The sequence below is a fragment of the Galleria mellonella genome, unplaced genomic scaffold (genome assembly GCF_026898425.1).
Source record: "Galleria mellonella isolate WM207_F2 unplaced genomic scaffold, CSIRO_AGI_GalMel_v1 utg312, whole genome shotgun sequence".
NCBI classification, from domain to species: domain Eukaryota; kingdom Metazoa; phylum Arthropoda; class Insecta; order Lepidoptera; family Pyralidae; genus Galleria; species Galleria mellonella.
Window position 1 is genome coordinate 8,012,822 of NW_026442074.1, and position 14,075 is coordinate 8,026,896.

At 32.0% G+C, this 14,075-nt stretch overlaps 1 protein-coding gene across 2 annotated transcripts in view; it reads left to right on the forward strand.

Annotated features, from left to right (window-relative positions):
* The first annotated feature begins 269 nt into the window (after positions 1-269).
* The window catches only part of LOC113515083 (Fanconi anemia group J protein homolog), an 83,961-nt gene continuing 70,155 nt past the window's right edge, over positions 270-14,075 (forward strand). For both annotated transcript variants that reach the window (XM_026899222.3, XM_026899223.3), the window contains exons 1-2: positions 270-995; positions 1,603-1,714. In XM_026899222.3, the coding sequence (XP_026755023.2) occupies positions 552-995; positions 1,603-1,714 (556 nt within the window). In that variant the 5' untranslated portion in view covers positions 270-551. The remainder of the gene's footprint in view (positions 996-1,602; positions 1,715-14,075) is intronic.

Sequence of the window (14,075 nt, forward strand, 5' to 3'; positions counted from 1 at the left end):
GCGGGTGGGGACACTATTCCATTATCACCCATTAAAAAAAATAGGCATTATAAATGTGAGCCTATTTATAAATTACATATATAAAATAATTAAATTACTTATTTGTATAAAATTATAATAATCATTATAAAATAATGTATTTAATATATACTTGCCAACCACTTTTTATTATATATTTCTATAGGCATATAAGTCCTTAAATATGGCCTGTATTAATACTATTTAGCTACTAAATCTTTAGCACTGATGGCAACACTCATTATCTGATATGTCACTAGTGTCATCTTTATATTTCAAAACTTTATCATTTATTTTATTACAAAAACTATTTTTAAAATCTAGTCTATAAAAAAACTAGGTAGTTATAAAGTATTTTTGCGTATCTACACGTACGTTCATCTACGAGGCTTCAATATTTCGTGAAAATACAGTGTAATTGCTTGGTAAAGTGTCATTGTTTTCTATTGTTGATAACAGTTAAGTAAAACCGCGGGAATTTCTACATTCATCAAAATACTGATATAAAGTTGATAACTGAAAGAAAATACACTATGTCTACTTACGAAATATCTGACGATGAAGACACTTTTGAAGAAGCTCTTAATTCCAATCAATATATATCTGAAAGCTCAATTATGATAAGCAGTGACGATAATTCAATGGACGCCTCAAATCTCAAGGACAGTGATAGTTCTGATTGTGAAGTTAATCACCCGAACGTGAACTTAAAAAAAACGAGATCCGCTGTTATCAAGAGATTATTTCCATTTAGTACAAATAAAAACAATTTAAAAAATGATGTGAATAATGGTAATGTTCAGAAGGTAGCTCATATGAACCCTCCAAAACATGTAGATGATATTAAAAATGCAGCTTCTGTGTCTAAACCATTTATACCTGTGGAAAAAACACCTGGAGTTAATAAAATGATTGGAGGAGTTTTAGTGAACATGCCGGTCGAACCCTATGGATGTCAGTTAGCTTTAATGTCCAAGGTATGGTATTAATATACTGAAGTTTTTTCTTCTTGATTACTATTTTTTTAGAATATATTCAAAAGTCTGCAGTTTAAGCTAGAATCACACACACATTGAACCAATAATATCTAAAATAATATAGAGCTCTTCATATTATTGATTGAATAAATATAATTAAAAATTATAAATAAATAAACGATTAATTAATTTTGTTTTAATATGAGAAGTTTCAATCTTTACAATATATTAGCTTGTTTGCCATTAGTATGCCATAAGTATCATAAAACATAATGTTAGAGTAAATTTTAATATTTAATATGATTTAAACATTATTATGAACATATCGACACTGGAAATTATGTATTTATGAGACAATAATGTAAAGCCTTTTTAATGTTTCAGTTTTTTTTTCTAGAAAGGTCTTTTGGCATTAGTCATTTTCTTCTACAAGTAATAAATAAATCTATTATTAAAATTGCTTTGGTTTATGCTTACTTAAAAGAAAACAAGACACTATATGTTGTATATTCTATCTCATTAATGGGTAGTTTAAGACAAATCAATAAATATTTATACAGAATGCAACTAAGCTTTATCAGATAGTTTTGTGTTCTTTAATTTTTAGGTGATAACAGCTATTAAGACAAGTCAAAACTGTCTACTGGAGAGTCCAACTGGCACAGGAAAGACACTAGCATTGTTGTGTAGCGCTTTAGCCTGGCAGAGATCAGAGAAAAGTAAGTCATAATTCACTGTAATTTAATTAATTTTCTTTATTACTCTTACTATGCTTATCCTTTTTACATTTGTCTTATACTTATGTAAATTGTTATTTTAGTACCGAGATATTGTTGCAACTATATCTAGGCAATTTATATAAATGTTGTAAGTTTTAACTATAATCTGCTTACTTACCATAAAATTTGTCTGAAATTTCAGATCTGAATGAAACATGAACTTAATATTAATGCATGAAATAAAATACTCGAGGTATAATTTTGGTTATTCAGACTGATCCAAACACCTTGTATTAGAGTATTGAAAAAATATTACTCACCGTCTGTGGAATTGATTTCAGTATGATTGTGTCACATTACACATATGAAATTTCAAAACTTGGATGATATTTCATGGTAGACCCTCAATTGTCATGTAAATTGCAATTAATGTTTGTACCAGTGTTTAAGAGATTGAACCACATAGGTATTTATTAAGACCTGTTGAAGTCAGCTGAACTAAGGATACTTTAAACTGTTGATACATCACAGTAGTATGGCTTGTGCTATAATTCCCATCTAAATAGCCTGCTGAAATGCTGTTTCATACCTCAGGCTATTCGGAGATTTTCAAAAAGAAGAAACAGAGAAAAGGTATTCTTAATAATGGGATAAAAGGTATTCTTAATAATAGCTCCATCGCAAGCATGTCAACCTCCATATCATTTCCCCTGAAAACCATCGTAGTTAATTCTTGAGGATATATTGATCTCTGAAATATCCCACCTTTCTAACCAAAACAACCATGGCAGTTCAGCTGCATGACAACAGGGGTCTACTATGAAATGAAATTGATCCTATATATGAAACTTAACATTTTTCGTCATAAATCCTACCATAACAGTCGAAAGGAACGATATATTAATATTTTTAACGGTATGTATTCTGTAATGTTAATATCAAATTTATGTTTGATTCGGCTCAGAAATTTCGGAAAGTATAATATGGTAGGCCCTCTCAGATATATACGAGTGAAATAAAGGTAAGAAACAAAGTGTCCTGCAATGTTCTCAAGTCACTCGTGTAATGGCCCTTGACTGACTCTTAGTTCTATAATTATACTTATCAGATAGAAGTCACGCTAATATTTCCCATTTGAAATTATATTAAACTTACAGTAAAGGCTGTTTGAGCATAACAAGTAGAAAGCGCCAATTGATCACAAGTGTTCGCGTGATGCGTACCTACTTATAAATCATACAAGACTGTCGCCCGACAAGGCAACAGCCTAACACGAAAATTGCGCTTCACCGATACAGAATGCATTTATTGCATGCAATGCGCTCCATTTGATATGTACGAAGCTGATATTTGTTGAAATTTTCAACAACTACCCTTTGAAGACTGCAAGTTTTGAAATCAATATTTGCATAATCATTTTAGCAAATGGTGACAAACTTTTTAAATGTCCTGCTATAATAATATCATGTAGTAATTGTTTGGCTGTTTTGATAAATAATTAAAATGGCTTAACAGGTGTCGAGATTTTCTAAAGAGTTGGTATTAATAATACAAGCCTATTTAAAAAGCTTGTATATTTTACCAAAATCAATATTAATAGATGAAAATATACAAAGATATGCAAAGTATTCTTTATCGCTCACCTATTTTTGTCTCCAAGCTGCTTTTTTGATGTACTATGTTCCGATTTTGAGGGATGAGATAGCAGACAAATTCATTGACACTGTGATTGTTAAGAAAAACATATTAGGACAGTCAAAAACATCCAAGTGATTCCTCTGGTATCAACAGACAGATACAGTTTGACTGGTTGAAAAATCACTCACTATCATTTCCAGTCTCGCTGTTAAAGAAAGTTTCGATAAAAACTCAACAGTTTTGAAAATTTTTGCTTGCAAATTTTATGCCCCATATAGAGTACGACAAAAACACAGCACTTGCAATTTTCACATACAAATCTATGAACTTTATCCAGACAACATTTTAATACGAGTTTACACCGAAACTTGTGCCCACTCGAGCATAAGACGGCCTGTAAAATATTTCGTCACGAACGAGTTCGCCAACTCGATAAATTATGGCACTACTCCGCCAATTCGGAATATTCGAAACTCATCGAATTTCGCAATATAGTCGATGCGAACTTCATTCGTCATAAAGACATGGCGCAATTAAGGATATTGATTGTGTACAATTGTGCAAGCGATCAGTGATCACGTGCCTAAGTCATTAATCTACTAGATTAATGTTTTTTGCCAGGCATTTTTTTTATACCACTGAGGTGGCAAACAAGCATACGGCCCACCTGATGTTAAGTGGTTACCGCAGCCTATGAACACCTGCAATACCAGAGGTATTACGCGTGCGTAGCCGACCCTGAAGAAACCTCTTTACCCCCCTTTTGAACAACCCCATGCTGTAGTCTCTTGGGAAAACCTCGGCAGGGAGCTTATTCCACACCTTTGAAACCTAAACCAAAAAATTACTAGATTCTAATAATTTATTGGTTATTAGCCAAAATCATAAATTGTTCTCAATAAAAAATTTTGAATGTGTGATCACAATAATCTTAATTTTAGAAGCTCTGAATGTTAATGAAAATTGTAAGGATTTCATGGTACGGAAAGTACAAAATTAATCCAATAAATTACTACTGTGAATATATACGTTTTATGCAACCTGGAATAAATAATAAACAAGTTAATAAAAAGTGGTAACAGTTGCCTATATACATGATTAGCACTATGAACATACATTAAAATGCCCATGGGGCATTAAGACTAACATGTTATATCTGTAATCTTACTGCTATATCCTACCCATCAAACCGAAACAACCATACAAAGCACGCCTATTTTGCGGCAGAAATATTATTAGGATCGAGTTTAGTTAGTCTAAGTTAATCAGTTAAATACATAATTATCGCATTCAAAATGTTTTATAATTGTTCAGTACTATCAATTATCAGTAACTAAACTGATTATAATACAAAACAATTTTATTAATAATTCTACTATATAATGGCTCATTACAAATTACATTTTTTCCTCTTTATTGCTAAGAAACAAATTATTGACAATTATAAATTTCTTGATACTTACTAAACATTACCGTTACAATGCTAGAATGTTTACTATTTAAAAAAGGGGGATTTCGATAATTCCTACCGGATAAAAATAACGGGTTGGCGTGGACAAATTCGTAGAAATCGACTAGCTGCTGTTAATAATTGTATATGTAACTGTATATGGTAACCATGCACTTGGACTTTTTTCAATAAAAACATAAATTGACTTGCCACCTGTCGCAACCGCTATCTGGAAGTGGCTGTTGTAATTGCTAATCATTCGCCATGGTTGATGATTAAAGACACTCGGTTGCACCTTACCAAGACCTAGTTCGTTTAACAATTGATATACATTTGTTTCTTGATGAAGTAGGAACCAGCTTTTTGTAGGCTTTATAAAGAACCGAGTGCCAATAGCTCATATGTCTCTTGAACATTTAATCCAACAACAATAAATATGTTAATCGTATTCATATTCAATATTTTTTATACAATATTAGCGGGTTACGTTTGTAATACGCTATTTAAAATGTTGTTACACAAAAACCAATCTAAGTTGTTACAAAATTATTAAGAGACCACCAAAGGAATAACCCTATCATCTGTAAAAAGAATTATCAAAATAGATTCAGAATTGGTGAAGATATTGCACGATATCTCATCATCTCACACAAAAATTGTCAAATTGAGTTCTTTTTTAATTCCGCAAGTAAAACGATGGCAACTATCTATTACATACATGATAGCTCAATCGTACCATAGATAAAGGAATACTTAGAACTTTTCCTTGTTCTATGACTGATTCCTTCAGTAATCGTTACAACCATATATGTAAATGCAATTATTAAAATACTGAAATAAAATTTTCTTTATTAAATATCAAACAAAAAACAGACGAAACTTAATCTACCGTACAAATATAAAACTACAAAAGAAACTGTCAAGTCGGCTGTAGTATCTAATTACAGTTCACCAAACTTTGGTGACTTTTTAAATCCCGACGACGTTTGGTGAGAAACGACGACCGCTAACCATATGGTTTTGGCATCTAGCGTTTTGGCCCGCAGCGTTTTTGATCACGAAAATTTCGCGCCCAATTTTCTTCGTGTCAACCATTTTGACGTCTCAATCGCGGGAATATTCAGCTCGCTAACTTGCAATCAGAAACTCACGGAATAGAACTAACGAATGTTCAGTCGGATCAATATTTTCTTAAACAAAAACGACAAGTTATAAATGACACTTCTTTCTTATTTGAACTATTATTAATTTGTTATTCTTTCCAAGTTAGTAGTAATTATTAAAAACTAGCTACTTTGGAAATCAAATAAATAAATTACATCTAAATGGTGTAACCATAGAAAAACCATATACCAGATTTGAAAATAGGCCTTCAGGAATACAATTATGAAAATAGTATCCAATTTAGTGCATAATTCCGGAACAAACATACAGACAGACAAAATTTCCTATTTTTTTTATGTATCTATTAGTCTTATTAATTTTCTTAGACAAGTCCCATATACAGGCATCGTCTAATTACAATTTTACTATATTTGCAAGTTGTTTACAAGGCACTTTCTTCTACGCACAACCACACTTTAGAATCAACTTCCGGGAGCAGTATTGGCGAACCGATATGCCAACTCAACCTTCAAGAAAAGAGTATATTCCTTTTTAAAAGGCCGGCAGCACACCTGCAATCCCGTTGGTGTTGTAATTAATTGTAATTAATTTTATATTTAAATATTAGACTATATATATGTACACGTTGATAAGTACATAATTACGAGTATTTATAATAATTATTGAACTTCATGTTATTATTAGCCGTTTTCCGCGGTTTTGTCCGCGTGAATCAGTAAATATATATCTGTTAAATTAGGAAATAACCTACCCATGTATCTAATTTAATTCAAATACGTTCTGCCGTTTAAGCATAAATTTTTACATCAGATTAGTTGTTAATACGTGATTCGAATATCTAATTCTATACAAGCTACCACATTTACTGAATAAAACGATCTTTATAATCAACTCTAAACACTAAAACAAATCGGTAACCACAGAACGCATCAATAACCCGAAGTTGCCGTATAACGCGACACGTTGCCGCCCCTAGACAAGTCTTTAAATTTCTTTCTTCCCTTCCTTCACTCCCCACACTTGATAGCCGGCTCCCATTCCGCGTAGCTGGCAACCCTTTCGCTAAATTGAATTAGGATTCGGATTGTTCACGGTTGTGCCGTGTCGGTGTCAGTTGAATTAACGAATGATTTTGTTCTACTTGCACTTATTGAAATGCATGATGTAAAATAAAATAGTCCTACAAATATCTAAAATCACAAGATTTCTTTTTTTTTTATTTTTTGTTACAGAAAATTAAATAGAACATTTTGTTTACTCCCTTGCTGCATATAATACTTCACTATTAAAATGTAGGTACCTTCAATTGGTCCTTAACCAAATAACACGCTAGCAATTCCCAATACGTCATTTAATGAAAATTTTGCATATTTTTACCCGACCGCCGAAGAAAGTAAAGACGATGCTTAATGTGTATGAGTACTGTCGCTCATCCATCAATTCCTTCATTGCTTCGACAGTGCCCAATGTTGATATTATCTCCTAAAAATTATAGATTTAGTGAAAGAATAGTTTGATTTCAAACCTTTTAAATACAACAATCGAATTCCTAATATCCAATCACTTGTTACCATTCGCGTTCGTAAATCTCATGCACTCATACTCTCAATCTTAACGTCAATTAGCCTAATTTGCATGGTATGCTTACCTCTGCCGTAAATACTAAAAGGTCAACCTTATTGCTTATATTATAAAGTTCTTAACGGCACATTCATCACAGCGTACCGTACCTCCCGCGTCGCGTTAATTTCCAGCAAGGGTTGCGATGTCGTCGCGTCGTAACTTTATTTACGACTGGGAGCGATTATTGCCGCGACGTTCTTTGACTCATTTGCATAGAAATTTATACGCAGTAGCAATGATCATACCCTTCGCTTCCGTGCTCGATCGAGGGAGATTCGGGAAGGGACCGCCATCGACTAAACTTAAATGTGGTCGACCTCGTTCACACTCGACTCTTTGGTATCAATTGATCGGTTTTATAACACAATATTGCGATAACTTACAATGTTGTTCAGTTACTTAGAAACGGCAGCGGATTAGAAATGCTATAGCCGTAACAGTATATTCTTTAATATCCATGGTTGTCCATAATGTCCATGGTACTTGTTTGTTAATCCAAAGATATTTAAAGTTATTTTTCATGAGTAAGTGAAATAAAGAAATATTGTGTTTGCCTTCGCATTAGGACCCTTAAGACTCAGAAAACAAAATCTCAAAGTCTTTCTATTTTTTTTTACAAATACATTGCTTTCTTCATCTACTTACAAAACCTGCCAAACATTAATGACGTTTCGTAGACTAGTCTTCTCTCCCTCCAACGGAATACAATCTATCTAAGACTACATCTAATCTATCAATAGTTCGTAACATTACAAGTTCTAGAATTAATGCCAAGAGACAGCAGTCCTTAACAAGCTCAAAGAACGATACAGGATAAACATTGAAAACCAAAGAGACCATTATATCCCTCCCCATAAAGTACACTATTACACGGTCATTTGCGTTAAACAAAATCTTACGTTTCGTGCTCAAAGAAAAAGCCTAGTTTCCTTACTGCTATGTTAAACAGCCTTCAATGTGAACGACATAGTAAAACATCCCGTTTATGTAGTATACAGAGTGTTGGACGACCATATGCTAATGGCCGCGAGCGAGCCATCGAACCCTTTTTCTTCAATATAGAACATATTAGTTTACATACGTCCTACTGTACGAGTAATGTGGTTACCTCATAACTATCTTTGTAAATAATTATGATTATTTCACAATTATTAGGAATTTATATTCTTTTTTGTATGTATTGTGTCAGTGTAGAGTACAAAGCCTATTTTAACTTCGCTTTTCTTTTGTTTTTATACACATTCAACAAAGCGACACCTTGCGATTGCGATTTTAAATCTATATATTTTATTATATTTCTGTTAGTACATATATGCATTCAACTTCTTGCCAAGTGCCTTGCGAGGTACCTATACAGATAGAACTTAATATTAAAGGTCTCTAGTCCTACATACTTTTCTTTCTTCATCTACTTTCTTAGCTCGTTTCTTTCATACATATAATTTATAATCTCTTTTGCAGTAACTTCGAAAAATGTAAATACATTTTTTTTTATTACATACATACATTTATACATTTTGAATTATCGTTGAAATTTATAGAATAAAACGACTCCTTGCCGTGTGAGTTTTACGATTTCGATTTATAGAAACGGAAGTTACCCCGTGACAATAAAGGGGTAGGCAAATTTTGAATATTTAACAGTCATTTACTTCGTGAGCAGGAGAATAAAAATGAAAATCGCCCGATCCGAACGTCCGATAGTGTTTTACGTCGTTTCCGTTATAAATTCTATGCTTTCTGATGATCCGACTTCTCGATACAACTTATCGATTTGTAAAACGTAATCATTGTCATTCAGCTTATGGGTTAGACATTTATCTATTAGGCATGGGTAATATCAATACCACTCTCATTCCTATATATTGGGTTCCAGTAGACATTGATGGTAGAAAAAAGGTTACTCATTTCAATATCGCTCATACGAGTCCGATATCTATAACGTTTTGATCGGGCTTTCATTTCGACATTATGTATTGGATAACCGACATTTTAATACGTCCGTTATTGAATCAATATATAGATATTGTAACTGCAATAAATAGATGTCTATATATTCTTTAATGGGTGATAATGGAATGGTAACCTCGCCCGCGCTATCGGTATATGCTGGCGGGGCACCAGTGAGGGATGATAGCAATGGTGTATTGCTAACAATGAGTCAGTTAGACCCCATTACTAACTATCCCTTTCCCCTCTGTCTATATATTACCCACCTATATTCTATATATATTATATCTGTATATCTACTTATATCAGCCCTATCGGGCCATTGTTGTTATAACCTCCTTGTTAGGAATTATGTTAAACTAACATTCTTACGTTAGTCAAATTATTTGTACTCGTATATAGGTTTCTTTTCGAATTGTAGTACTCTTGTACTGAATTTTGTATCCCTGTTGTCACATACGACATCTTGAGGATTCGAAGAATAAGAGTAATTATTATATTTATATAGAACCAATAAATAATCACATTTTATATGCTACACAGAATAGCAAACAAGCTAATGCTCCACCAGATGGAAAATATTAATTGTTCACTGACATGAACAGCCCAATGAACAGGTAGGGATTATCAGTAACGGGCACTAGACCAAACAGAGTATATACCCTGCTAGGTCGACCTCTACCCAATATTCCTTTTGGAAACCATCGTAATTAATGCTTGAAGAATTCCTCACGATCGACCAACTCATTTGTTTTCAACTTCACCCTTGTTAGTGATAATGGTAGTGGAAATATAATATATATTAATGCGTTTCCATTCTTAAGGACTAAGGTGTTATGCCTTGAAAAACTTGTTCGATTGAAAATGACGCATGAGATTGTACTATCCTTCCAAGATGTTTTTATTACATGAAACTGTTAAAATCATTTTAAAGCTGCCAAACTGGCACAGCTATAAATATACCGCGGTAATGTCACGTGAACGGTGACTTAGCGAATCCTAACTATTCGATTGTTCAAGATTTTATCTGGAAACTAGCCGTTTATCGCGACTTCGCCCACGCCAACCTTTTATTTCTGGTTCTTTATATAAAAAAATCTGCATTTAATTTTATGCTTCTAGATTCAAACTGTTCGTTACATTTATATACATTCATCCATTTAAGCATAAAGAAAAACGTTAAAACTTCACGTCTAATATTAAGTAACTCATACGTACAATGTACTTAGATATTTATTGCTATAACACGTATTCGCTGTGTTTTCTACTTGTGTCATATGCTATTTACCAGGTTTAGACAAACTACCTGATAAAATGAAAACTGAATACAACATCGCAAACTAGTATTTTGAATAATGCTATTCAAAACAGTTTTCGATTTTTGCTTTACTAAAGTGAGAGTTCACAAAAGATAAAATCTGTTTGTACCTTTGTATGTTACACAATATCTTGCCAATTCTAAAGTCCCTGATTTTGTGTAGAGCATAATCTAGGTATTTAATCTAATTATTTTCAAAATTTTTATTCGTATGTTTTAGTGTTTTTTTTTTATGCAACTTAGAATAACAATCAAGCTGACGTCCCACCTTCTACTATTTATTTATTATGTTTATTATTATATCCTTACGTTATCGATAAATGAAGTACCTGGTTCCATACGACCAGTCCCCGTTCTTTCCACTAGTTCTTCAATTTTTATTTAGCATAAAGGTGCTAAAAGAGGTTTTACTAGAAATGTAGCATTTTACTTAGATGATAAAAATACATTTATTCTAGGAACACTGTCCGACTGTATCTGCGAACGATATTGTACGATGTTCTTTTAATCTAATCCCACATTGTTCGTTCTAGCTGTTGTTCTATCTTTTGTTCCTTTAGTATTAATTTGAAACACCATCACTAACCCTCTTATTTGTTTTCTAAACTTTGTTTTCTCTTTATATAGCATGGCACAAAGTGCATCCGCCAAAAACAAAGTTTGGGAAAGTACATTTTTGTAAAGGGAGTCTTGGACGCCGCAATTTGGGACAAGGATCAGAAAAATTATGGATATTGGTAGTTGAAAGACGGATAGTTAATAGATATTACAATATATTTAGCCTTATATTTGTTTAACCATTGTTTTAACCCTCTAATAACAACCTATCTTCTACAATGAAGAATGTCGCGTAAATAGAATTAAAGATTCCATATATGTTTAAAGAGTTTACATTAGAAGGAGATATTACATTGATTTGATCATTTGTAATTTCTGTTTTGGAGAATTTATTACAAATATACAAAATTAAAAAAAACAGTACATAAAAAATTTGTAAAAATACATAAAATATTATCATCAAAGTCAATCCAAATTTGACAAATTATACTCGAACGGGCTTAGAAAAAATATTAGAAAAACATGAATGTTGTACAAGACATCATTTGAATTTCTCCGTCCCTCTGACGACAGTTGGCGTTTTTTCCCTGCTGTATTTTTTTAACAATATAACCCTATAGTTTTTTTCATCAAAGTCGTTTACAACTCATTAAAATTATGTTTATAACTCGGCGGTTCGTGCGCGCCGCCGCTTACACCCCTAATCGACTATTGCAACGAAGCTATTTGTCTTTTTTTTTAAAGCTTTTTTCTCGAATCACATTCGGCATGGTAATTTTACAGTTTTGAGCACGTCAATCTATTAATGTGATGGGCTTTGCCATTACTTGTTTCGTGACTCGTCGCCAAACGTTCTGTTCACGAATTAGTATTGTCTCTCCGCCTTTTATTTTACTGTGACGTTGAAAGGATGCCCGTTTTACATCGTCAGGTGATTTATTTCCGTCGCAACCAAAAATGTTAGTTCTAGTTATACAGCTTATTGAGTGTCGTGATCGGAAACTGTTGTTTCGTTTTAGGCCAGTTATCATCATCATTTTTTACTTTTTATTTGAATTTCGATTCTAATTTATATGTTATTTGTAACGTCTTTCATGTGATAATACCTCTATTTATTACAGCTAATAATTTTACTCCTTGTCATTGACTTCAATCCGATTTTGTTCCATTTGTATGTGCACATTTCTATTTTCAATGTAATACTAATAGCCAGTATTTTAATAACCATTATAATTTCAATTTTACGAATTAATTCATGGTCGCGTTCATCAATCATTTTGTTTCTTATTTTCTAAGCTTAGTTTCCTAGTAGAGAACATCTCAAGCGATAGAACTGGTATAGTACACATACTTGTAAACTCGTGTGCAAGATATTCGAAAATTGTTAATTTTCAAAACATTTAACATGTAATGATTTTTCCTATACAGAACAACCACAGAAAGTATTCGCAATACATTTAATAAACATCATTTAAAAAACCTCTAGCAATACAAAACTACTAACGCCATCTAGCGTGAAATAGCGATAATAACCTATTTATATTTGTTATCTGAAATATAGATAAATAACTGTTTAGAAGCTTAGTATTGTATTTAATTGAGACTTGTTCTTAAACTACTAAAATCTGTTATTTCTGTATAACCTTTATTTCTTTAATAACACTTACTAATTAAAATTAAATTTTCTACAAAGTATATCGTATTTTATGGAAATACTAGTTGTATCTCGCGTGAATCAGTACATAAAGTTGCGCTAAGTTAAGATATAACCTACTTGTGTATTAAATTTCATTCAAATCCGTTCAGTAGTTTTTGTATGAAACAAACGTCTATGTAATGATGGATGGATATCCATCCATTATTACAAACTTTCTCATTTTTTATATTCATAGAATTAACGAAATTGAAATTAGCAAAGTGGTACCCAATATATTTATATAGATTTTTATCAATAAATTCTGACTTTTAAGTTAGAAGGCACCTATAATTGAACATTTTAAATGTATTATGGAGCAGTTTTTTTTTTCTAAATATATAGTAAAACTATTTTATAATTCTTCTATAACCAAAATAATTAATCTTACAAAAACAGACAAATTTTAGTCGATACACTTTTTAAATAAAAGTATTTAGAATCCTTTATCGAGATTGAATACAGAATGCTTTAAGTAGGTTTTTGTCGAATTGCAATCATTTAGATTGTCTTAAAGAAAAAAAAAAATATAATGGTTATAGTTGGAAATATTTATAAAAAGATTCGTTTCCGTCATTTGGTCATTGAATCGCAATAATTTAATATTGTGATCTTTATCAACCGACTTCAAAAAAAAGGAGGTTCTCAATTCGGTTGTATTGTTTTTTTATTTGTTACCTCATAACTCCATTAGTTGTAATCGATATGCCTTACTCACTCCATTTGGAAAATTCTTTTTTATCTGCAAGTAGAATATACCTACTTAAAGATTGGTCCCATATAAATTTATTCAAAATCGGTTCAGTAGTTTAGCTTTTTAATCAAAATAACTAGTTTTGCCACAATTGAAGTCGTTTTTTTTATCAAACACAATTTACCTACTATTACAAAATTAGTATACTTAATACTATCTTAAAACTACGACAATAAACAAATATTTCCATTACAAATCGTTAAATTTGTTTACAATCGGTTAACATACACGTCACATACAATTTTACAGTCA